Source organism: Lissotriton helveticus, chromosome 6, assembly GCF_964261635.1.
Source record: "Lissotriton helveticus chromosome 6, aLisHel1.1, whole genome shotgun sequence".
In the NCBI taxonomy this organism is placed as follows: Eukaryota; Metazoa; Chordata; class Amphibia; order Caudata; family Salamandridae; genus Lissotriton; species Lissotriton helveticus.
In genome coordinates, this window is record NC_136067.1 from 153977441 (window position 1) to 154005231 (window position 27791).

General features: G+C 43.8%; 1 protein-coding gene across 1 annotated transcript in view; it reads left to right on the forward strand.

The window, feature by feature from the left end:
* The window catches only part of DNAH14 (dynein axonemal heavy chain 14), a 1144348-nt gene that overhangs the window by 504362 nt on the left and 612195 nt on the right, over nt 1–27791 (forward strand). Inside the window, exons 40-41 of the mRNA XM_078647362.1 lie at nt 3814–3907; nt 13264–13481. Coding sequence (XP_078503488.1) covers nt 3814–3907; nt 13264–13481 — 312 coding nt within the window. The remainder of the gene's footprint in view (nt 1–3813; nt 3908–13263; nt 13482–27791) is intronic.

Below are 27791 nucleotides of genomic sequence, written 5' to 3' on the forward strand. Positions count from 1 at the left end.
TTTCCTTCCAAGGAAAGACAGCTGAGGATTGTTTCCCTGTTCCAAGACTTAGAAAAAAGAAAGTCTCTTTCAGTCCGCAGGTACAAATCCTTGCTGGGCACAATGTCCTCATGTATTCCACAGGTACCTTGCTGCAGGCTAAGGATGAGACCATGGCAAGAACAGATCGATCTCCAATGGCGTCAGGCGGAGGGATCCTTCGACGATACAATAAAGGTGACACCAGTCATGCTGCAGGCAGCAAAGTGGTGGACGCAAAAGGCAAATGTGTCTCAAGGACTGACGTTTCTAGCAAGAGCAGCTCCGCTAGTGGTAACGACGGATGCGTCGTTAGAAGGATGGGGAGCTTTCCTTCAGGACCTTCAGGTCAGCGGCCGTTGGAAGGAAAAGGAGCAACAATTACATATAAATCTGCTGGAACTCAGGGCAATCCGCTTGGCATTACTGGCTTTGCTGCCAAGGATAAAAGGTGCGCCGGTGTTGATAAGAACAGACAACACTACGGCAATGCATTATGTAAACAAGCAAGGGGGAACAAGATCTCTCTCCCTGTCTCAGGAAGCCCAGGAGATATGGGAATGGGCTATTCAGCAGGGAATATCATTGACAGCAGAACACCTCCCGGGGGATCAAAACGTCAAAGCAGATACTCTCAGCAGGCTAAAATCGTCCTGCCACGAATGGGAGCTAGACCAGGAGATCCTGGATAGCGTCTTTCGGAGATGGGGAACACCGATGGTGGACCTCTTCGCTACAAAGGAAAACAGAAAATGCCAGTACTTCGCAAGCTGGCTTCCCCAGAGGGGATCTTGGGGGAATGCGTTTTCCATGGCATGGTCCGGCATCTTTGCCTACGGTTTTCCTCCAATTCCTCTTCTCCCCGCGTACTGGTGAAGATCAAGAAAGAGCCGTGCAGGCTGATCCTAGTAGCGCCATGGTGGCCCAGACAACACTGGTTCACGGAACTGCTGCTACTGTCGGAGGACCGTCCAATTCGGTTGCGCCTGATTCCATCGCTTCTGACAATGTCCAAGGGGCAGGTGCGCCATCCGGACCCGAATTCCTTGCGATTAGCAGCCTTTCTCCTGAACACTGTGAGTTTAGCCATCTGAACATCTCACATGAATGTAGGGAGATCCTGTCCAAGGCCAGAGCGGAGACTACCAACAAAACCTACAGAATGAAATGGAAGAGGTTTTGTCTGTGGTGTAAGAGGCATGATGTTCACCCTCTTACTGCTGCACCTCATCAAATTGTACCTTACATTCTGCTGTTAGCAAAGTCAGGATTAGAACACGCCTCCATCAAGGTGCATTTGGCTGCGTTATTCCGCTACAGGAGATCATCGTCAGGCCCATCTTTATGGTCCTCAAGGATTATCAAACAATTCATGAAAGGGATATTCAGAGTCTTTCCACCAGTAAAGCCTCCACCACCTTTATGGAATCTGAATATTGTACTCTCTCAATTGATGAAGCCACCATTTGAACCGATACACAGGGCAGATCTGAAGTTCTTGTCCTGGAAAGTGGCTCTTCTCATTGCATTGACTTCAGCGAGAAGAATAGGGGAACTACAAGCGCTCACGATTCAGGAGCCTTTCTTGCAATTTCAAGAGGATAAGATGATTCTCAGGACAAACCCGAAGTTCATTCCGAAGGTGCCAACTGATTTTTATTTGAACGAACCATTGGTGCTGAAGCGTTTCTTTCCTCATCCATCAACAGCGGCAGAAAGAGTATTACACTCGCTGGACGTTCAGAGATGTATGAAATTTTACTTGAAAGAAACTAAGGCGTTTCGCAAGTCTTCCCAGTCATTCGTCGCCTTCAGCGCACCCAGGAAAGGTTTCCCGCTGTCAAAGAGGGGAATTGCCAGATGGATTTCCAGTGCAATTGTCTACTGTCATCACGCTGCTGGAAAGCCTTTGAATGCACAAGTCCGTGCCCATTCCACGAGGGCAGTGGCCACATCCACTGCATTGTTTGGAGGAGTGCCAATCCAGGATATCTGCAGAGCAGCGACCTGGGCATCCACGCACACCTTCACCAGGCACTACTGCTGGAGGCAGCCGCAGAATCGGATGCGGCGGTGGGAGAGGCGGTACTGCGGAAAATCATCCAGTAACGGTGAGCCTTTCTTGCATCCCTCCATCCATAATTTCTTTTATTTACAAAGTCACATTTTATATAAGTATGTATATATGTATATGAGATTATGCTTTATTTTCTAATGGTATTGCATGATTTTGTAATGTATGAGGAAAATGTGTTTTGTTTTTTCACTGCTCGCTATTCTGATTCAGGCTTGTGAATCTATGAAAGTTCCAATACTGGAGTAAGAAAACAAGTTACTTACCTGTAACTTTAGTTCTCCAGTATTGGAATCTTTCATAGATTCACATGCACCCACCCTCCTCCCCTGAGAGGCTCACCTTGGATTTAGCACAAGAAGTGTGTTATATGCACAAGTGCGCGAAAAATCTGAGGGGCAGAAGGTTCTCTCAGGAGTGTTCTAGAGGGTGAGGAGCTCTGATTGGTTCAGGGAAAAGTTTGGGCCTTTTTTACATAACAAAGGCTATGGGTTGCAAAAGGGAAATGGGCCTCGGCCTCTTTCAGTTTGCTATACTAATAAGCACTGCTTTTTTATATACCGGAGACTCCTATCTCGACGACGGGGAATGATTCAGGCATGTGAATCTATGAAAGATTCCAATACTGGAGAACTAAAGTTACAGGTAAGTAACTTGTTTTCATGGCCTTCATGGGGGCGTACTTGGTCTGGTCATCTACCGCTAGTGTGAGTAATGTAGCCCACCTCACTGTGGACATATGCTTCCACTAGACCGCCCCCTGCTCCAGCTCTCCTCTGGGATCTTGTGTACCCTCAGGGCTACCTCATATGCAGCACGCCAATGGTCAATATCATCCCCACCACATTGTTGGACACCAGGCCTTTGGGTATACGGACCTTCTTGCCACCTTCAGACACTACAGGTAATCTCCACCATTGCTGGATTCTGAGCCTTATCTTGCTTTGATCTCTGGTTCTTTCAGGCTCCTCCCATGCTCCAGTAACATTTTTGTTTCTGCCAAGGCTTTCTCAGCCTTCTTCTCTTCTGCCTCTTGTCTCATTTAGGCCAGCTGCACTTTGAGCTCCCTTTCTGATTTCTTGTCATCCAGCTCCTCTGGGGACAGGTCTTTTGAAGACAGTACTTCCTGTCGGCGCCCGGGGGTATCTCTCAGTGGGCAGAGGTCCCCCCTTCTCTGGGAGCTCCTGCTCAGGAAAGACATATTAAGAGTAAGAGAGAAAAAATAAGTAAAGGTGGGAATGGAGGAGTGAGAAAAAGGTTTGAAAATGGTGACAAAGAGAGAAAGTAGAGTTTAAAAAAATCTGAGAGTAAGATAAAATATTGAAAGTGGATGGTGGCAGAGTTGAGAGGCATGTGGTGAAATCAAGACTAGATAGCCGGTATTCATCAATCCTGCCATGTGGCAGCCTGTTACTAAGTAAAACATTGAGCCCTTGCACATATGTTATCTTCAGAATTAAACATCTGTTGTTTATTACATTATTTGTAGGAAGTGTCATTTGTGCAAATTAAAGTTCTGCTCAGTCCAATGGCACACTCTGAACAAGTCTGTGCCCAGACCCTCATCCAAACATGAGAGTTTTCTGGGTGGTAATTCAACTTATTAAAAGTTAAGTTACTATAATAGTTGCTATTGGTTGCCTATATCAACCACATGGAAATTGGGAGGTACTAAAATGAAATAGTGATAGTAACTACTACCTGCATTCATTTTTTCTTAGGGCCCCACTCTGGATAATGATGTGGAACAAACGGAAGCTGCAGGAGATAAACATCCTGTTGAAAGTACAGAACACCTGGACAGAGCTCATCACCGTAAGTCTGTTTGTAATAAGGCATGAGCTAATGCTCTATATCATGCGCAACACAGAAAAACTGTTTCTACGTGTGTGGTTGTCAACATAAGGTGTTGTCTTTTTTTAAGTAAAATGTGTTGAGCATCTTCTTCAGCCATCACATTTCCTTCGAGAGGCTTTCTTTTGGATAAGTGTGAGCCAAGCACCGACAAGTTACAATTATTAGTGACATAATCTAACGTGTATATTTGAGTGCATGCCCTGTGCATAGTAGCATTTTAGGCAGGGTCAACAGTGCAGTGAAATCCTTCAGTGAAATATCATGGGAAATACTAAAGAGAACCATAGCCGTGTGCAAAGGAGTTTTAACACAAAGCCGCAACAGATGGCGACCACTGGTGGGACGAGTATAGATTACTATCATAGGTCATTCTAAGGAATTAATATTATCAAGGGGTACAATGGACAGCTTACTAGTGGGGTGATTTCCTTTAACCAATGGTATAATGTTCTTCTTTATCAATAAGACTTTACAATCACTAGTTTATCAAGTTCCATTAATCATATTATTCTTCAAAAGCCTGCTTGACTTTTGACTTATCACTTTCTATTTAAACCTCTAAAACTCTTCCTTATCTCTGCATATTTATTTAACACTAGTTTCAATATAATATATATTATTCCCTCAGGTCTGTCTTTGTCTTTGAAATATTACAGCTGCAAGTTGGCACCACAGGTACATTTTTGCCAGAGTTATTGCACCTATGATCACCACGTCCCCAGATGTTGCAGAACATTGTCTGTGTGTATAAATAGCACCATACGCCCATACACACAGTGCCATTTACCCTCCCACAGGTATCAGGACAAGAGAAGCAAAGGGTTCCAGTGGTCAAGCACCTTTACATTTGTACTGTTTTTTGTTTGTTATTTTCTACTCTACATCTGAGTAAGCATTTCTGGGGATCAAATGTTGTCATAGGTGAAATAAATTGTGAAAATCTGACTCATGTGAGCACTGTAGGTGGTGTTCTGTTGACACATGGGTTTAAAAAACATATCTGATTATAATGTTGAAGGCCAGTTGCCCCTAGAAAACAAAACTGATTAAATTAAAGGGCCAAGACAGGTCTTACTCAAGTGAGTGCATGTGCTTGAGTTTTGGAAGGCTGGGATTTGTGGAATATTACTATTCTGATGTAGAAGTAGAACATGTTTTAGCCCGGGTAAGACGCAGGGGCATTGGGTGTCCTATGCCAGTGGATGGATAGAACTCTCTTCCTGATGCGATCAGTATCTGTTGGACCATAATTGTGCTTTACATCTGGCTTAGGAAAGATTGTACTTCTCACTTGTAAGAGGATGGGCAGCAGTGTTAACTATTTTGTGAGGGAAAACAGAAAAGCTTTCATTTTAGATGATCCCACCAGTCTGACTTAGTTTTAGAAGGGACTGGTACATCAATTCCCATTCATACTTTGTAGTGGGATCTAGGTCTCCCGCAGGTAATATCCTCTTCATCTGAATCTCTTAGAGTTGCTACTTCAGATATCTCGGCCTTAATGCCAGTTTCCAGGTAGCAATAACTCCAGCCCGAAGAAGTGAGTTACTTGCAGGCATTACCTTATCTTTTACATTTTTCTCTTTTTATTCAATGGAGCTGTAGTGGTAATTCGATGTTTTCGGCATAAGGTTAATCAGATCAGCATGTGCAATAACTTCATTATTTTACCCCACCATAGTCTTCTGGTTATCGGCTACAGAATGTTCATGAAGGTTGGAGCAGCGACTAACTTTAAGGTTTTCTTATTAGATTGTGCCATTTTCTTCTGTGAGATAGCTCATAAATGTTCACCTGAGCAATCGAGCAAGGGACTGAAAGAAACTAGTTAATTTTGCAACCACATGGTCTTCTTTAAATAACTTTCCCAAACATAAGTGTCATTGTTGTAAGTAGATTAGGTAGGCAGCAAGACACGTCTTCAAGTTATTAAGATAGGTTTTCTGCTGTACTATCTTAATAAATCTAACAGCTGACCAGACCATCAACTGCCAAGGCTGGAACCTTCACATACCAGATAGAACACTGTTAGGTACTATGGGAGGTTGGGAAGATAGGAACACTAAGAAATGACTATTGACACAAAGTAGCCATATTGAAGAAAGTACAAATATACAACAGTCATAGTTTAGGCTCTAAAGCAGAGACACTGGTTGAAAGGTCTATGGGATCAAATATTCAATGGATGGCCACTTTCGCAAATGGTTTCCACCCGTTTAGTCCCCCCCCCAGATGTTTCGAATTTGACTACCTAGTTTTGGAATTTACTGTGAGCGAGTCTCACTACCTGAGTCTCACAGTAAATTCATGGTAAATTAATTTAGACTGCTAACCACCAGCACCTGCCTTTAAAGATAAGACTGCTGATGCACAGCTAGATTAAGGCTCTGGACTGGTTACACATGAACTCATGAGCAACACATGTGCTGGCTGCGCGTGTGAAACTACTGTCTTGTGCACTATGGTATCTGTGCATAGGTAGCCTGTCGCAGAAGGGCCTCCTTGGAATGAGCCCTATAATGTGAGTGAGCATTCAAAGTGTAGGTCTATGGTGCTTACACTGTATTGCACATTATAGACAAAATCTGCACTAAAGTTCAGTTTCACCCCACTTAGACCTACAGGGTCCATTGAAGTATCAATCTAGCGGTAAGCATGCACCTCAAGTGTAGATGTACCGTCCCTAACATCATACATTCACTTCTTACAGCACTTTAGGAGTTGCTATATTTTCCTGGCTCAGGTCATTATAACATAACATATGCATTGTAAAGCGCACGTTCATCTGTGAGCATCCTGGCGCTGACTAACAGATGTTTAATGGTACTGCTTTATCAACCTCTTGAGGATGAAAGGCTGAGTGAACCCGCCAGGATTTGAACCTGTGACCATGCGGTCCAGTACAGGCCCCTACCGTGAATGTCCACTAAGCCACCAGACCCATTTCAGGTTCCAGGGCTTTCACTGCCTCTACTGTACCAAGTTCACTCTCTCCAGCAGGAGCATCAAAGCCCCCCCCCCACCCCACACCCCACACACACACAATTCCCCAGTTCCTGGGAAAGAAAAAGGTGGGGAGGGAATCTACATCTGTTAATTAGCTTGTCACCCTGCACCTGGGATGATATACCCCCAGGCCCACAGAAACATATGATGTGGTACCCTAGGATTGGCCTAGGAGTGCTGTGCTTCTAGAGCGTTCCACATCCGCTTAAAAACCCATGCACAGGGGAGAGACTGTGTGGAAGACACTGGACCTACAAGCGACAATGGCAAAGAGATTTCCCAGTTGGAGGTGGAGCCACCTATTGCTCTGCTAGGATGGACTTAGTGACTTTAAGCCTGATTTAGAGTTTGGAGGACAGGATACTCTGTCACAAATGTGACAGCTATCCTGTTCTTCATATTGCAAGCGCATAATATCCTGTAGCACTTGTAACATGGCAGACAGGCTATCTGTCACATTTTTGGCGGAGTATCATTCCCTCGAACTCTAAATCAGGCCCTTTGACTCTAAGATAAAGATGGGTCTCTCCAGGTCCAATGCCACTGTCCCCCTTATGGCCCCTGGAGAAACAGTTGGGGGAATGGACCTGCCAGGGTACTCTGGATGGGTCCTCTGGGACTTCTGTGGATTGGCATCTGACTCCACTGACACACAGGTACACTGAAAGTAGTCAGGAGGATGTGAGACATAGTGAGTGCAGCAAGCAGGATGTGCTGCTTGTTGGCGGTAGAGGGTCACGCAATACTCCACTCACAAGCAAGAAATGAACACCCGAAGCCAGGCAGAAGACAGGTCTGGTGCAGGGAGTCAGAATCCCTAGCTCCCTGCAAAAAGCATTCTTTACAGGCTAGGAGTCTTGGGAAAATGCTCCTGGTGGCCAGTACAATGAGCTCAGGGTTGTCGAAATGCCTCTATGGGGCTAGAGAAAACCTGGTTTTCCGGGGGACTGGTGGCGAACAAACAAATGCATGGCTCTTCAACGAATTCTCAATACATTCCCCCAGGGAAGACCAAGCTCCCGGGAGTCGAGGCTATTATAAATCATTTTTAATGAGGGGTGTGCTTGGGGCCTCCTCCCCGAGCACAGTTTAGCCCGTGAGGCCGCCATCTCCCTGTTGGCACATGTGTAAACAGTCTCGGGGTTGTCACACCCCTGGACTGAAGCAATCCCAGGGCCTAGTGCGTTGCCCGCCCCCATGCCGATGTCTGGGAGGGGCAGGGTTCACTAACCTCTTGACTACCTTCCTGTGTTCCTCACGGGCAGGAGAAGCGCACCTCTCCCACCCACGGGTATGAGCAGAAAAGAAACTGCTCCCTCAGGGCAAGAGCAGACAAAGAGATGTGCTAGCTGGCTCCTATGTGCTGCACATAAGGTGCGCTCACACATTGGAAGCTGGCAGGGGCTGTAGGGGCCTTAGAAGGGGGACTCGCATGCAGCCCCAACCAAACCTCCATCCGGGTGCCAATATAGGCATGAGCACCCAACACCAGAAATACATGGCGATAGGCCACATAAACTAAAATGGAAAGAGAAAAGCAGTTCAGAAGAGCAGTGAAGTCACTCATTTCATATTCATGGTGTGAATGGAGCGCTCTATATGCCTGAGCATGGGCTTCCAATTTACATATCCACTTTGCTGTGGGTCCCCGAGAATGGGCCGTGGCACCATCAATATATTTAAATAGTGTTATTGGGGGCTGCAGAGGTTGTAGTAGCCCCCCAAAGATGGCACCCAAAAGTCATTCAACCTCTCCCACGGGATTGAACCCCTGACCCTTAAAGCATACTACAAGCTTTCTCTAGTCGGTTATAAATTGTATTGCATACTAATGCTGTCCCTATTGTTTTCATTGGTGTTGTATTGCTAACTTATAACATGTGACTACTTTTACTGATGTGCTGGCACCGTGACAAAACCGGTAGGCCTGCCTTTTGGGCTATGGCACCCCATTATATTGTGATGATGCATCTAGTATAGGTTGCGGTATTGTGATCATAGGGTTCAGGACCCAATAAGGGTATAACATGAAATGAGGGTATCACCAAGGTACTTCGATCTACCTGATTGGATACATTTGTAATTTAATAAGTAGTTGAGTGTGATAAATGTAATTTTATCTTTTAAAATAGAAAGCACTGACTGGAGAATCATGTATTTAGTATTGTTGCATACTGGCAACCTGGGGTTATGAGCCCACAGCGACCTTCCTGGCTAGGCCTTGGACTGCTCTGCTTCACTGTCCTGAGAGAGTGAAGTGCTACAGTGGGGTACTTTGTTCCCAGTAACAATTTCTGATTCCTTACCTGTGAAGAACTCACATCCTTCACAACTGATAACCCAAATTCTCACGGTCGCTGCATCCATTATATTATTTATTGCCCTTGATATCTTTCTGCTAAAAACACTGCAGAGGTAACAGACTTTTGATAAAGTTGTGTTTGATGAATACTGTATTCCCTATGCCACCTCACCACATATTCCTTGGATTACTCTGAGTCACTATAAAGATAAAAGCTTCCAGGACCTGAGTGTTCGGGTGAAGCAGGGCTAAATATGCACCAGTTGTCACTTTTGATCCATATTGCCTTAAGCAACTTCAAACACCATATGACATAAATTGTGCTCCCCTGGAAAGCATGAATATCGTTTCCAGGCTCAACTTTGGTGTTGTATACTTGAGAGACAACTTACAGTAATTTTAATTTTAGAATATAAGTTTCTTTTTAGGGGAGGTAGTGTGCCGTACATTTTTTTACTAAGAATCACATTACAAATGGGCTCTTAATACTACTTTGGTTGATTTCTGCTCAAATGTGTATAACAATACCCGTGGTTTTATGGATATACAATACTACCATCTTCTTTTCTTGGGACAAATCCCCCAGTTTAGAGGTGGAGGAAGTTATTCAAAGACAAAGGCTGAATGTCATACAGAAATCTGTGCGCTAACACTGATTTTCCCATGTTATTCCTCATTGTATATAGGATGTACAGGGGACAACTTGTGATACTGCATTATAGATTACCAATACTTACAGTAACTGTAATAATAGGTGTGGTATAAAAGCATTGCAATTACTGCTGGCGACATTATGGAGGCTGAAGTAGGAAAAGCAGGACCTATAATACGTTTGTGGTGGACCACAGTCAATAAAACTTCAGAGTTCTTCCTCATTTCAGTGCTGTAGACATTCGATATGGTGCTGGCAGTGGTGGAGGTATCACGTATAGGTTCACAGAGAGTGTAAGTACTTCCTTCTCTGGAGTGGCACATGAAGAGTGGCTCCAAAGGATGGGTGTTGAATTGTGCCAGACAACTATGGCTTTGTCGAGTGAGTTATGCTTTTCCTTCAAGATATCAGACTCAAATCTTTCACTAATGAGGACTTTTCTACTACTAGGGGAAGTGTAAAAAATAAAGGGACCAATTACTTGTTTCCAGAAGGTAGGTTGGATCGCATTAGTATAAATCTTGAGACAGTTGGGCGTTTTGTTTGTGCTTCTTGTGAGACTGCAGACGAAGTTGCTAGAATTGTAGTTGAGTTCTCAGTGGTTGCAGCATCTGGTGCAGCTAGCGGATTTCAGGCCAGTGAAACAGATTACCTATCCAAGATTTCGTTTGATGTATGTGGGATGAGAACTTGTTGGTACCTTCCAGGTTTAGGTAGGGACAGATGACTTGCTGATAATGTGGTACATCTGATGAAGTGGGTGTCCCAGTTGGAAGATTGGAACATGAGTGGCATTTGGTCAGAGTGGGCATTTGTTTGGGGCTTAGATAATTCAATTTGGCATTTACAGCTTGTCTCTCTTGTAGGAACTGATGGCTAATACTACTGTCATGCACGATGCTCTCAGCAGACTTCAGACATCACTTTACACGTGGATTCTTCAATGGGATGTGGTCATAGATTGGCTATTGTCTAATTCACTAGAACATGAAGTGCACAGTGGTGTTGCTTAAAATTTTAGTAGCAAAAAGCCTTTTGTTTAAGAGATTCAGTTTTCCTCTGTCGCAGAACTCACGACAGGTTCTTGCCAGCACTGTGGGTCAGAGTTTAGCTGGGATCTTCATTGCAAATGGCTCCATCATTGAATCTTTTTTTGCACAGAAGGGCTATGCCTCACTCTAGCAAAGTATTCCTGGTAGAGATCACTCTGATTACGGGACTGAGTGTATTGTAGGTTTTGTCATGGATTTGTTTTATGCAGTGTTTCTAAGGGCACAGTGACTTTGAGAATAAGGCAGTCTTTGCTTACTAAAGTGGAACCTGGATTTCATCATAACCAGTCAATACAGTTCCCCTCTCCTTGCAAGGTAGAAGAAATGCTCCTTAAGGGGTACGTAGAAACGACTCCAAGTCATTATGTAAACTAATGTTTATATGTTTGGCAGGCAGTTTTTTCTGGCCTTTGAAAGCTCATCTAAGGATGTGTTTGTTAGGAAACATACATTGTTATATTAGTTTATGTCAGATATCAGTAAGTATAATGAGGAAGCCAACAGACCTTTGCCTGTGGCTAGTGCTGCTTTCTTGACACTGTTGCACTGGCAGGGAATTTTCATCTGTAACAAACTCTCTTTCATCACTTAGCATTGCAATTTTCACATTACAACCTTTCACTTCATGGCAGACACCCTTATTTGAATGTATTCGAAAGATACAGAAATACCTGTGGCCCCCATACACTGAGAATGTCATCTTTATCCCTAGACCCATGAACTGGAACAAGGCGGTCAAATCAGTCTGCTTGTCAACAATCCTTGATGGCCATAACTGCCCTACACACCAACTCACCTTCCGCATCAATTGGATGATCACAATCACAGTCCCAGAGCAGTTTAGAATACTCATTGTGTTGCATTATAGTCACCTGAGCCATCTGATTTGTCTTTAATGATTTGCTCCCTGTCTTCACTCTTCTCGTAGCCCTTCATCATCTGAACCTAAACTTGAAATACCAGCCACAGACTCTTTTCAATAAACTTGTTGCCGATCCTTGAAACCCACACTCCCACCCCATCTCTGTGGCATGGCAAATCTCCTTCCCTCAAACTCCCCCCCACCTCTCTTTCTACAATTACCCCTTTGACCCCTCCACCTCATTCAGCCCAAAACCAAATATAGCAATCGCCAGACTCCATACCTTCATCCATGGACCAAAGCCACCAGACCTAGCTCCCTTCCTCCACTCCACCTAGTCTGACTAATTCTGTGCCTTTCTTCCCTCAGGCTTTGATCCTCACTACTGCCTCATACTTTTACTCATCATCTTGTATGGGCTCCATTATTTGGCACTTAAAGATCCTAAGGTGACCTTCTCTGTGGAGAAGTGTGGCTCAATGGTTAGAGCGGCAGACCCTGATGCAGAGGTCTAGCCCGGGACCTGGGTTCAATTCCCCGCCTCTGCGGGTCTTGGGCTCAAAATTCCACGGACCTGATAATTCTCGCCTCGGTGCCTATTCCAATCATGGAGTCCCACTCTGCAACTCTGGGCAATAGCTTGCTTAATCTCCACAACGGCCCCCACAACGCTAAGGATGCCTGGCCTCCACCTTGGGGGTACCCAGGAGTGGACACCTCACAGGGAAAGCCAGGATGGGTTCCACAGCGGTATTCGTACAAGCGCCTTGAGACCCTTGCGGGTGAGTAGTGCGCTATACAAGTATCAAATTACATTTACATTTACAAATGGAGTAATTCAAAACTTCTAAGCATCTCAAGGTCTACCTATAGGACCAACAGGTCAACTCTCTCTGCTATCAACTCCTTACACATCTATGTCCAATCTTGTTCCTTTACTAGTTTTCCTCAGATGTTACCCTCCTAATTAAAACAGTTAACTCACTTTCTCTTTTCCCAGCTTGGCATTATCCCCTTACAGACATAGGTGAGTTTATACATTGTTTTACAAAGGTGGCTTGTGCTCCATCAGTCCTATTCAATCCCAAAACCATTTAGCCCTTTCCTGTCTTACAACTATTTTCAACTATTCTCTCCTCTCCTGTGCCTATCCTCCATGGCCCTTCACAGAAATCAAAATTAGAATTTGATATATATGTTTATAAACCATTGGCGGATCACATTTTGACTCAATTTACTGAATAGAGACATGATTAACCAGGGCTAAGAAGACTGTGGTAGTATCCTATATTGGTAAATATCACAACATATCTTTGTGAAATAGGGTTCATTAGATTAATTTGCACAAATGTCTGCCAAATTATCTAACACAGTATCCTGTCAATGTGCCTTTTACTTGTGGGTCTACAGCAGCTTTGACAATGGGATTTCTTTTTTCAGGTGACTCTTTTCCAGACTGGTGCTGGATAGTATTGGATGGTCCTGTGGACACCGTATGGGTTGAGAATTTGAACACCGTGCTTGATGATACCAGAACACTCTGCCTTGCTAGTAGTGAGAGAATCCGCTTGCCACATGGAATGCGGATGATATTTGAGGTTGACAGTCTAGCCCAAGCCAGTCCTGCTACTGTCAGCAGGTGTGCAATGGTGTACATGGTAAGTTTCCTGGATGAATACTACGCTTCTGCCTAAGATTATTTTTTATTCACCATTGCCATTGATTATACTGTTGAAACATACGCAACCACTCACCCGCCTTTTCCCCTTACTGCCAGTGTATTACCTTAACAGTGGCTGAAGTAAACCCACTCCAGAAGATCACATGAATCTACAGGCCACCTCTTGCTTGTGTGTTTGGGTTTTGGGTCTAGGACTTCAGACCTGAGTGAACACCTGGTCTTAATTGCAGACTCTGTAAAAGCATAACGTAAATTTTTACCCCGACTTGCTGTCGGGATGTGCTGGATGTTGGAATAGTATAATGTACTAGTCCAACTCCAGTGTGTGCAACAGTAGGGAAAGTGTTGGAGTTAAATCCAACACTGTATACCCCTGCAAGAAGCCATTTGCGTAGTAATGGCATGCGGGGTAAAAGCATGTGTTGTAACGCATGCATTGTAACGGCTGTTTCCCAGTGATGTCTGTGTGAGTGAGGTAATGTAAGTGACCATGAGTGAGTGAGAATGTGGTGTTGTGCTTTATAAGCGTAAGAAATTGGTTAAAGGACATAAAAGATAAACTACTAACCAATAACGGAACCGGTGGAGTTATTCAGAATTGCCAGCATGCCTCTCACACTTTCTCATCATCACACTGCAATGTGCTCCATCCCTGAGCACAAAACCACATCTAGGTGGTCGTCAAGCATGACATGGAATTACTTCCCATATTCGGTCAAAGACAACACACTGCCAACTACATACCTACATGGTATAGCATGTTAACCAGTGTTTACTTCTACAGACAGCGAGAGCAAGCTCTGAACAAATGCTATAATGTAATACAAAATAATATATAGGATAAAGTACACTCTGCAGTACATTACTCTGAGGCAACTTGCAATATAATTGTAACATATAGCAGGAAATATTGTATTCCTTATAATGCTTGGTGACTTCATCACTCCCCACAAACCTCTTGAATTCTTAGGGTAATATTTCTTCATATGGAAGTGACAGATTGCAGGCATGAAGAATAAAAGCAGGATCTGCAGTGTGACATTAAAAAATGTAAAACACAATTAGTTATTTGTTGTAAAAACATATTTGAATCAGTTCAACCCAAATGCAAATCAGATAGATGTAGCTGAGAATAGCTATTAACATGCAGAGATATTCTTTCATTCTTTAAAGGAGCTATGAGCAAAAACTATACTGCTCCTTTTACTCTGGCTCCTAGCAGCAGGCATTATATATGAGTTAAAGTTCCCCGCCATACATTATAAGTATATTGCACATCACTGAGGAATTCGATGACCATATAGAGCAGTGCTTCCCAAACATTTTAGAGCCATGGCCCAATTTTTAGATAACAAACTTTCATGACCTTTAATGGACATGAAGCGGGCGATTTTTAATGTAATTAAAGCACAGTGTGGAAATGTCATTTATAGATGACACATTTTCCATTGAAATGGTCACTAAACTTGCACATATACCCAGTTTTTCTGATAAAGCTATATTATACACAAATGATAATGTGTGGAAATCGGGTTTCAGTGAATATTTGTGTATCACCAAGTAAAGTATCTGTATTTGTTTGGATCCTATTAAAGTCTTTGTTTCCATCGCACTTCAAAATTACAAACCAAAGTGCTTTATCTTTGCTTCCTAACTGCTGAATGTGTACAGTCCATTTACATTTTGTTGTGTGTTGCAAAAGTGACATCCTTCCCTACCCCAGCAAGATTGTCACACAATTCCCTTTACTTTTCTTTCTTTGATTACAAAGTCAAAGATCCCCTATCTTAAAAAGAAAATAGGCAGCAATTTGTAAGAAGACATAGACTAACATTTGACTGCTGTCTTTGAAGCGCAGCAAATGTAACAAGATAAATAAAGATTTTAAAGACATCTTTAGTTATTGCTTGGACTTTCGTGACCCACCAACAATCAGCTCTGGACCTACCAGTGAATCGCATTCCACAGTGCGTGAAAAAATTATATACAGGAATGAGGCTGAAGGCCCTGTTCTTTATAGGGTTATGGAACTCCGAGGTGACTTGCAATATCCTCATCATTTATAGCTGAGGGTACTTTATTCTTTATAATACATGGTCACACCATCACCTTTGCTGCAAACCACTTAAATCTTTGGTGCATAGCTCTCTCATAAGAAAGAGAGAGCATGTTTGCAAACATTGAGAATAACGTTAGAATCTCTAGTACAAAATTAAACACATCAAAAAGCTGTTTGATATATGTTGCAACAAGATATTAAAATAATTTTAACAAAAATCGTTTTTTTATATGTTCAGTGACTACCTTAATAGTGCAACAAAATCGCCATAAATTTCCCCTTTCTGCTCCTCACCATACAGCTAGTAAAACTGAGTAGAAGAAGGAAAAGCATGTGTTTGTTGTTGTTCTTTAAATAGCTGATTTAGTGTAATAAATTATTGTAGTTGAGTTCTGATGTCACAGGGCCTGCTGCCAGCAGCCAAGGTAGAAGGCAGATGAGGTCCTAGAGCAGCTGTTTAAAGCAAGGAAAATGAAACATTGCTTGTCTTTCTTCTGCTCTATATTTTGAGTTTACAACGAGTAGCAGAGGGGGGGAAACATGGCGGCAGCTAGCTGAGCTGTCGCGGCGCTCTGACCTGAGTTCCTGTCCGCAATGGTGAACGTGTGAGCGTCGGCTCACAGTGCAGCGGTTGAGAGTGTGAGCGTTCTCCGGCTGTGCATCAATACTCTTTGAAGCCTGCTCGGCAAATCTTGGACGTCCGAGCACCTGGGCGTTCGATGTGCAGAGACGTGGGGAGTCTGATCGGCTCGGGGGCCAGTACGGGAGTAGCTGCCTGTCGTGGTGAAACTGCCGCCAGGTGTATTGTAGCGAGTGTTGCTGTGCTTACTCCGCCCTCTGACTCCAAGCCGGCTTGGAACACGGAGGCGGCCGAGCTTGTTGCTTGACTTTCAGGCATTTCGCTCAAGCCGTGGCAGGCTGCTACCGGCTTGCAGCCTTGGAGCTTGGCAGCGCTGGAGCTCCGTCACGGGAGGAAGATCCGTAGCCTTCTTCTGGGACCTCGTGGAAGCTTGGTGGGGTCCTGCTCCAGCTCCGGCACAACTTCTGCATCTGGTAGGAAGCGTGGGGGAGGGGTGGAGGTGGAGAAGGATACAACGGAGGCACGAAGGGGTAGAGAGCCCTGCACGGAGGCTGTTACGGTTGCTACGGCTGAGGCGGTAAAATTACTGCAGGGGGCTCACAGCAGGTTGGGGAGTCTGGAGGTACATAACGCTGTTTCAACATCTGCAAATCAGGAGGCCTCCGGTCCCACCCCTGTAACGACTGGGTTTTTGGAGTAGGTGGCCTATCGAATATGGCTGCCTCAGCCGTCACGTAAATATACCCTTCTCAGGAGACTATTTACATCATGTTTAGAGAACTCTCCTGAGAAGGTGATTAGTAGCTATTTACAAGCCTGTACAAGTAGGAATAACTAACATCTAGGGAATCCCCTATCTAATATTTACATACCTGATTTAAAGTCGCCAGACTGTTTATTTACCTGATTTAAAGTCACCAGACTGTTTACTTACCTGATTTAAAGTTACCAGACTGTTTACTTACCTGATTTAAAGTCGCCAGACTGTTTACTTACCTGATTTAAAGTCGCCAGACTGTTTACTTACCTGATTTAAAGTCGCCAGACTGTTTCCCTAACTCTCGGGGCCAATATTTATATATATATATATCTATGCTCCCTGACGGTCTACCTTGTGTCTCCCGGCAGGGGGTTCTATAAGGGTTGGTGGCCCACACCTAAGGTGCGCCAACGATATTTACTATTCTCATTTAGAAGAGTTATCGGATTAGAACATTTGGGAGTTCCTTCCAGCCATAGGTTACACTGTCCTTCATTTCTCAGTTACCTGCTGGAAGGGTCCAATCACCTGCTAACCTGCCAGTATCTGGTTGAAAAGAAAGGTTAGTCCTGTCACGGAAACAACACTCAAATATATGTATTGACCCTTATATCTTTTATTCTCATTTAAACATTGAAAGTTAATCACAATTACAAGTAGTTGCTCTTTACAACCTAAAAAGGGAGGAAAAGTAGATTATTAGATCTATGTATTCTACACTAACTCAGAACGCCTCACCTTATACGTACGTCTTTCCATCTCAGCAGTGGAGCTGATCCCTCTCTGTTTCTCGGGTCTTCACTCGCTCGGGACTCTGCTCTCCCACTATGGCTCACGGGTACACGTCTGCACCGCTACACCTCGTCTACACTGCCTTAGTTCTGGACTTAAACCCTCATCTGGATTTCGTCTCGGTTTCTACCACTCCTGCATGTTGACCTCACAGGATTCCTGATCTCTTCTTCCTCTTCGTTAGCAGCCAGTAATTAATCACCAGCTCTCAGGACAACTTCATCTGTCTGCTCCGCACGTAGCTCTCTCTCCCTGTCTGCTACTTGCTCTTTGATAATATATCTCCCCCTCTCTCTATGGAAATTTCCAGTCGTAGGCCGACTCCCACTGAATTCTTGTTCCAGCCCCTGGCGTCCCACGCCGTTAGCAGTGGCCACCTGCGTATTGCGTCTACCACCAGTGAACAAAATACATTCCTTCGATAAGGGCCGGTCTCGACCGGTTTCTAACTAGCGATTAACACTATATTTTCTAAATATGCCCTTTATCCTCCAAGCACCTCGGTCAGCAGAGGTAAGTATCTAAAATGGATGAGACAGCCATCCAAAATGGCTGCTCTCTGGCTTTTGGGCCTACAGGCCTAACTAACGGTAAAAAGGCACTAAACCCTGTCAAAGCGCTTAGTTAAGCCCTATTAGTAAACGAAAAGGTTATTAGGACTGAAATGGTGGTAGATTATAGTCGTTTTGAGCCCGAAAAGGGCTAGAAATTACCCAGGCGTTACATTCCACTCCCGACTATATCTACTAGCATTGAAGGATTAGAAAAACAACTAATCTAAGGGGAATAATCTCACACTGTGGGGAAGTCACTGGAAGAGTAGTATGATAAAATGCTAAAAGAACGGTTCATAGCTTTTGGGCGGAACATCTGGAAAAAGGATGGTATACATTGGATACAGCAACAAATGGCAATTAAAATGCAAATTACCAAAACTATTCCCCCCAGGATTTGACGTAAGGAATGTAAATCTGGTAACCAGCTGAACAACCAATCAAACCACCCTCCATTAATGTGTTCCTTGACTTCTTCGATCAATTCATGTAATTTGTTAAGATGGGATCTAATAGATTGGGAATGGTCTGATAAATTAAAACAACACATACCCTCAAAGTCAGAGCAGCCATGATCATGCTTCAATAATAAGTAATCAATAGCGGCCCTGTTCTGTAAGATTGCACGACGTTCTCCTTGATTATCTAGTAATAGGTCAGTTAAAATTGTAGAGGTACTATTGATGGATTTTACCATCCAGCAAGCGATCTTATTAATAGTTTTAGCGTTATGCACAGATAAAGCAGGGACACCTATAATAGAAATTGCTAAGCTAAGGTATTCAGATTTAGAATAAAGGTGGATTGAGGAATCACAGTCACTGGACAGCATGACATCTCGTGTCACACGGGATGAAATTGTTCCATCAGGGGAAAATAGCAAAAGACTCAATCTTGTTAGGGCACAGGGCCCACCTGAAATGTTCGCTGGGATATAAGACCAAGACCTGTTTCCGCAGGAAAAGAGCCATCAAGTTGGTAAGGATACATGATAATAATGACTTGTAGTTAGTATTATATGTTTACATCTCATTGTATTATCAAAGGAAGCGCAGGATTGTGCCGTTCTAGTTCGACACAAAATCGTTTCATGAGTCGAATATGATGTTGATTGTTCCAGTCTTAATTGGGCACATTTGCCAATAAGTCTAGGGTCACATGTCAAATTATAACACGTATCCCCGTCAGTAATGTTAAATGTTAAGATTTGAAAAGTACGCGGGGGCTCAGGGTCAGTTAGGACCGTACACGAGACACAGTACGTGTAGGGTGTAAAATCGGGATAAATGAAATCTGGGTGAACTTTAGTAACATTAAAGAAATGTAAGAGGGAAGCTGTGGAAATGGGGACAGCCACAAGACAAGTGGCAAGGAGGTCATTGACGGATCTCATAGAAGTCAAACAAAAAAGGGAAGAGTTGATGACTGATTGGGCCAGGCTGACCCAAAAGTTTGTTTTCACATCCCTCGCAGCACCGGGTCGACGTTCTCTGTCCATATTGTTAGTCCGGTCCCGGACGATGTCTTGACTCTCGTCGCAGCAGACCCACGGGAGTCCAACGACGACACATCCGGCAGCAGCAATCCATGTAATGATCTGTTAATCGAAAGAACAAATATCAATTATTTTCGTAAATAACATTTGTCAGCCGGGACTACATCCCAGCCTTCCTGTCCGGGCCTCATCACTAGTATAGTATTATCGGATCCTGTAGCAATAATTTCAGCCTGTTCAGGGGGATTATTTGGTGATTGCACCCATACTCTAGCTCCAGGGTTGTCGGTAGAACCAAAGCCACCGGCACCGCGCATTGTTAACAGAGTCGGAGCTGCACCTTTCTGAATCGCACCACTGAATACAGGCATAATGACCAATTGGGCAATTCTATCATTTTCGTTAATCGTAACTTCAGAATCGCCATTGTTCAACAGGATAACTTTAATTTCTCCTTGGTAGTCACTGTCAATTACAGCGCCCAGCACCTGGATACCTTTTAAAGCTAAACCAGATCTCGGGGCAATCAGGCCAAAATGTTCTGAAGGTATTTGGACACCTATTCCTGTTTCAATCATAGTGACCACATTGATTTTTAGAATGGTTCCTTTTAAAGAATGCAGGTCTAAGCCTGCCGATCCAGGGGTAGCTCGGCATGGAGCCAAGGCTCCGGGGGTAATTTCCCAATAGGACACTGTACTTTTAATCGTATTAGGTTTAACCTCAACTGTTGGAGGGAATAAACGCATTAAAGGAGAGTGCGTACACAAGTACGGTCGATTATTCAAAATCAGCAATGCATCGGATAAATGGTCTCTCCAATTCTTTAAGGTACCATCTGACAATTTACGTAATTGGTTTTTCAGTAATCCGTTCATCCGCTCAATCAGGCCGGATGCTTGAGGGTAATAGGGTAAATGAAACACCCACTCGATATTGTTTTCTGCACAATAATTTTGCACTAATCTTCCTTTGAAATGTGATGCGTTGTCAGATTGCACCTGAAGTGGAGTACCATAGTACAATGTAATCAAATCTAATGTTTTTATGGTATTTATTTGAGTAGCATTCTTACAGGGAAAAGCAATCAAAAAAACGCTAAAAGTATCGACAACAGTACAAACATATTGACATGCACAGCTCATGGGTAAGGGACCAATATAATCAATCTGCCACACTTGGGCAGGGGATTTTCCTCGATGTAGTTGGCCTTTAACTATTCGAGGCACCTCTCTGTGTTGGGAATGCTGACATATGGGACAATGGAGTATGGCTGTTTTAATCAAATCAAAGGGAATATAAATGCCTCTCTCAGCAGCCCACCTGCTAGTAATTTTCTCGCCATAATGTCCTGCTTTTTGGTGAGCCCATTTCGCCAAGCCTGCCAGATCAGAATTTCGTTGGTCCACCACTGCCTTATGGATTTTAGAGTGTTCGTCTGCAATATTATTAAATAATTTATCTAAAGAGTCAATGGGTGTATGAGCATCAACATGAAAAACTGTCACATCACTTTGAGGAAGGAATTCCCAAATCTCCTGCCATAACTCTTTGCCCCAGATTTCTTTGCCGTGGATCTTCCAGTTATGGAATTTCCACGTGGGCAACCACATTACTAGTCCATTCGCAGTGGACCATGAATCAGTGAAAATATGGCATTTTCCAGGCAACTCTTGTTTCAGCACTTGATATACAGCATATAGCTCTGCAAACTGGCTACTCTGCCCTTCACCAGTCGTACTCAGTAACTTTTGGGTAATGGGGTTATAAGAAACAGCTTTCCAGTGTCTCTTCTCTCCTATGTACCTGGCTGAACCATCTGTAAACCAAACGTGTTTTCTGTCCTCCACGGACAGATCATCGAATGGCTTACCCCATTTGACAGGCGATTCCTGTACTACAGGTACGGAGTACTCATTCTCTCTCTCTGCCATCGGCGCCTGCGCCACTTTCTCATGCAACATCGCCACTCCTTTTGGGCCCACACGAGCCCGATCTTGTATGTACCACTTCCACTTGACGATATTCATTTCCTGAGCATGTCCAATTCTATGGGTTTTTGGGGAACTTAAAACCCATTGCATAATAGGAATCTCTGGTCTTAAAATCACGTCATGTCCCAGTGTCAATTGTTCAGTATCTACCAAAGCCCAGTAACATGCAAGCAACTGTTTCTCAAAAGGTGTATAACGCTCACCAGCGTCTGGTAATTTTTTGGTCCAGAAGCCTAAAGGTACTTTAGTATTGCCTTGCTTCTGCCACAAGCTCCAATTTGCATACATGTCTTGTACAGATACATTCAAATCCACATCACCATCGCGCACTGGCCACAAATCCAAAGCATGCTGAATCGCTTCTTTCGCAAATGCATCTTGCTGTGCTTTACTCCATTCAAACACATTCTTTTTACGAGTAACTTTGTACAAAGGGGCCAAAATCTGACTCAAATGCGGAATATGTTGGCGCCAAAAGCCAAATAAACCAATGAATTTTTGGGCTTCTTTTCTATTTTTAGGGACAGCGAATTCTGCAATTTTCTGCTTCACTTGAGGAATTACTTCTCTGTTTCCCTCATGCCAGTGAATTCCTAAAAATTTCACATGTTGCGCTGGACCCTGCAATTTATCAGGATTAATCTCCCAGCCTTTGCTTTGTAAATGTGCAACAATTTGCTCAAATTGTGTTCGCACCTGATCTTGAGTCTCACCTTGAATTAGTATGTCATCAATATAGTGACACACCTGAATTTTGGGATCAACAGTCACCTCATCCAAATGCTCTGCCACTATTCGATGACAGATTGTCGGACTATGCAAGTAGCCCTGGGGAAGACTTCTGAACGTCATTTGACGTCCGTTCCATGTAAAACTGAATTGTTCCTGACATTCGGGTGCAATTGGAATGGAAAAGAAAGCATTAGCAATGTCAATGGTTGCATACCATGTTCCTGGATGTTTCTGAATTCTCTCAATCAAAGTAATAACATCAGGGACTGCAACAGTCAAAGGAGGTGTGTGTTTATTCAATTCTCGATAGTCAACTGTCATGCGCCAAGAGTTATCACTCTTACGGACCGGCCAAACAGGATTGTTCCAAGCCGAAGTAACAGGAATTATTACTCCTGCGTCCATTAAATCTTGAATGGTAGCACTGATCTCATCATGCCCACCGGGAATGCGGTACTGTTTCATTGAAACCACTTTCGTGGCTTGAGGAATCTTAATCGGAGGCGTCATTAAACGCCCAACTCTCACACTTTTTGTTGATATATAGTAACAATGACCAAATTTATAACATCCATCATCCAAGTGCAATGTCATACCTTTTAAAATATCAATGCCAATTATATATTCATCAAGAGGTACCACCAATACATGGTACTCTTTTCGGGGATTTCTTCCAATTTTTAGCTCAAGTTTAGTTTGTACTGCAGGGGTCTCTTTACCACCTAGTCCAGTAATCGTGTAACCCTGTCCTTTAAACTTTTTAGGATTTCCGGAAATTAGAGTGGCCTCCGCTCCAGTATCCACCAATGCTCGGGCCCTCTGTATGTTTCGATGTCTCCAATATATTTCAATATCTACATAAGGCCTATGGTCTTTGCAAGACCAATTTCGCACTGGAGCTTGACCTACTTCCTATTCTCATTTACTGTTTTCTCGCGCCCAAGACAAATCAGGGTAAAGACTCTCATATTGTTTGGGTAGTGTCACATCTCGTTCATATCTTTTATCCTCATGAAAAGGATTGTTGTTATTCATGAAATATTGTGATCCTCTCTCAGGAGATCGTGATTGTTTATCTCTCATTCGCACCTCTGGAGATTGCTCTCTCTCTCTTGCTCTCTCTCGTACAGACTGATCATTTTCTCTCCTGGTGTGAGACGATTTATCTCGTGTTCTATCCCACTCTCTGTCTCTCCCTCTCTCACTCTCTCTCTCCGTCTCTCTCTCACGATGCGATCGGGAATCATGATCACTGTCATCAGAATGGACATGTCCCAGGTCCTGTTTCCGAATCCTCCGAGCACCTTCCTTTCTATCCAAGCCGCGCTCACGAAACATGGCCCAAAGTAAATTATTAGGCTGACCCTGAATGTCCTTCTCACGGACACCATCCTTAAGCAGAGCTGTGTACATATCACGTCTAGTGAATTTAAAATCATTAGTGCGGTTTTCCGGTCTAGACTGCCTTTCAGGTTTAAACCATTCACCCAACTCGCCAAGTTCACGCACAGCCTCAATCACTTCAGCCAAACGGTTACCAGTCTGATTAATCAACAAAGTCATCATAACTTGTTTGTAAGCAGGAGGAGACGCACGAATAATTCGGTTCCTCACAGAAGAATTAAGGATGCCATCCATCAAGCGATGAGCCGTGCCTAAAAAGATAGCGGTTTTCATACACTCCTCTTTCAAGCGCTGAGAAGCATCTCTCAAAGTATACCATGGCTTGTCATTCAGAGGCCAATCAGATTCAGTAGGGTATTTACGATTACAGCCGTCAACTGCCAACTGTAAAAGATTAGTCTGATTATTGTTATTATAATGGCGAAAAGACTCTTGAATAGTAGAATCAACACTCTACGTACAAAACTTCATCGCGTCACCATGATCTAATGTGATACCTGAAGCACCTGTGTCAAAAAGACGGACCATCCAAGTCAATAAGGATTCACCCGACTTCTGTCGGAAGCGATCTAAAATGTCATTTAATTCCTGCTGTGTGTAATCTTCCAAGCTGTCAAGCGGAATACCATTGGGATTCTGAGGATTGCCCTGTAATTTACGTCGATGAATCGGATGAGCAGACACATCAGTAGGACCCTTAGAAGGGTCTCGACACGTATCACTAGAATGCGCACGCACAGCAGTCTCATCATTAGAATTCAAAGAATCAGAGGAATTCCAAATATCACCGTCCCACTCATCGGGATTCCAATCAAGTCCAGCCTTCGCAACAATCATACGCACTTTTCTGGTGTTAACCCTTCCACGTCGGTGTCTGTATTTGTATTTCGCAATGCGGACAGCAGCCCTTTCGGCTACAGCCTGATAAGTGTCAAGTTTGTCAGCGAGCAATTTATTTTGACATCGCAAAAGAGTAAAATCATTTTGAACTTTAACAAATTGTTCTTCTAAGGTCTTGTACTCACATTGTAATCAAGCACCATTCTCATGCACAATCTTATACGCATGTAACAAAATCCAACCTCTCCGACCTACAAGAGGAAGCTCAGAGTCTTTCAAAATCGGAACCTTCTGCAAGCACGCAACCACCTGAGCTGGCTCGGCACGCTCTAAGCACGAAGTCCAGTTCTCACTCAAACCCGTGGAATTAGCCCACTCACGCGCAAGCGCCTCATAAGCAGTAGCCTCCCAACCAGGAATATCCACAGGCAATTGAAAAGTCGGTTTCACTTTTTTCGAAAACATTTTTATATTGAAAACAAATTAAAATCGATCAACAACTGTACAATAAATCAAATATATACAAAATCAAACACGGCGAGAACCCACGAATCCACTCATGAAATCACAAAGGCACTCCCGCACCAATAGATCGAAAACGGTTCGTGACGCCAAGTGTAACGACTGGGTTTTTGGAGTAGGTGGCCTATCGAATATGGCTGCCTCAGCCGTCACGTAAATATACCCTTCTCAGGAGACTATTTACATCATGTTTAGAGAACTCACCTGAGAAGGTGATTAGTAGCTATTTACTAGCCTGTACAAGTAGGAATAACTAACATCTAGGGAATCCCCTATCTAATATTTACATACCTGATTTAAAGTCGCCAGACTGTTTACTTACCTGATTTAAAGTCGCCAGACTGTTTACTTACCTGATTTAAAGTCGCCAGACTGTTTACTTACCTGATTTAAAGTCGCCAGACTGTTTACTTACCTGATTTAAAGTCGCCAGACTGTTTCCCTAACTCTCGGGCCAATATTTATATATATATATATATATCTATGCTCCTTGACGGTCTACCTTGTGTCTCCCGGCAAGGGGTTCTATAAGGGTTGGTGGCCCACACCTAAGGTGCGCCAACGATATTTACTATTCTCATTTAGAAGAGTTATTGGATTAGAACATTTGGGAGTTCCTTCCAGCCATAGGCTACACTGTCCTTCATTTCTCAGTTACCTGCTAGAAGGGTCCAATCACCTGCTAACCTGCCAGTATCTGGTTGAAAAGAAAGGTTAGTCCTGTCACTGAAACAACACTCAAATATATGTATTGAACCTTATATCTTTTATTCTCATTTAAACATTGAAAGTTAATCACAATTACAAGTAGTTGCTCTTTACAACCTAAAAAGGGAGGAAAAGTAGATTATTAGATCTATGTATTCTACACTAACTCAGAACGCCTCACCTTATACGTACGTCTTTCCATCTCAGCAGTGGAGCTGATCCCTCTCTGTTTCTTGGGTCTTCACTCGCTCGGGACTCTGCTCTCCCACTATGGCTCACGGGTACACGTCTGCACCGCTACACCTCGTCTACACTGCCTTAGTTCTGGACTCGAACCCTCATCTGGATTTCGTCTCGGTTTCTACCACTCCTGCATGTTGACCTCACAGGATTCCTGATCTCTTCTTCCTCTTCGTTAGCAGCCAGTAATTAATCACCAGCTCTCAGGACAACTTCATCTGTCTGCTCCGCACGTAGCTCTCTCTCCCTGTCTGCTACTTGCTCTTTGATAATATATCTCTCCCTCTCTGTATGGAAATTTCCAGTCGTAGGCCGACTCCCACCGAATTCCTGTACCAGACCCTGGCGTCCCACGCCGTCAGCAGGGGCCACCTGCGTATTGCGTCTACCACCAGTGAACAAAATGCATTCCTTCGATAAGGGCCGGTCTCGACCGGTTTCTAACTAGCGAACAACACTATATTTTCTAAATATGCCCTTTATCCTCCAAGCACCTCGGTCAGCAGAGGTAACTATCTAAAATGGATGAGACAGCCATCCAAAATGGCTGCTCTCTGGCTTTTGGGCCTACAGGCCTAACTAACGGTAAAAAGGCACTAAACCCTGTCAAAGCGCATAGTCAAGCCCTATTAGTAAACGAAAAGGTTATTAGGACTGAAATGGTAGTAGATTATAGTCTATTTGAGCCCGAAAAGGGCTAGTAATTACCCGGGCGTTACAACCCCCGACCTAGGCCTGCTGATTTCTCCAGAGAGTGGTTTAAAAGTGAGCCCCACAAATACAAAACCAAAGCATACAGCCAGAAGGCGGGGGAGGGGCCGAAAGGCCAAAACTGCTGGAGGGGCCAGTATTGATCCTGGTTTAGAATCGGACTTAGATCTGGAGCCCAGAGGTATTAGTCTCCTGACACCGGACTTAAGCCAGATAACACAGGGTGCCTCCTTAAAGAAAAAAGTCTTCTCGTATTTATCCGGTGAGGTTAAAGCTAAACGTGCATTTACCTGTAAAACTGCAAGGGATCCCAAAACCGCAAAAAACGCCAAGGCAGTTAGCAACGCAGGGTCGAAGATAACGCCGTCTTTGAGGTCGTATTTTAAGGCTATCCCACAGATCCTGTGCCTTTCTGATCAGCAATTACTGGAAGATACCTCCCCTGTGATGGCATCACTGGAACACCCTGATCTTACCGTGCCTGCCTTGGATTTGACCACTTCTACCATAGGTCCTGTCCCCGATACAGCAAACACCCTGCAGGATGTAGCTGATGCTGAGGAGGTGGATACAAATACAGAGACAAACACAGTTGTTACAGTTGCTACTATAAATGAGCTCAGTGAGATAAAGGTGGCTCATTGTGGTATGGAGGCCGGGGGTGAGGATGAGGTTAATCGGTGGTTGGCTCTCCAGTCCAGAGCATGAGCCCTCAGGGGCTACCGATTGTCATCCCCCCCGACACCCCTGTACAAAACCAATCGGACTTATCGCGTTCTATGGAACCACCGACTCTCTTGTCTCCTTCAACACACTTCGTTACAGCACCATCGACACTGACGCTTAATCCAGTGTCGTTGTCATCAGGGTTGTTATACAACACTGAGTCACTACAG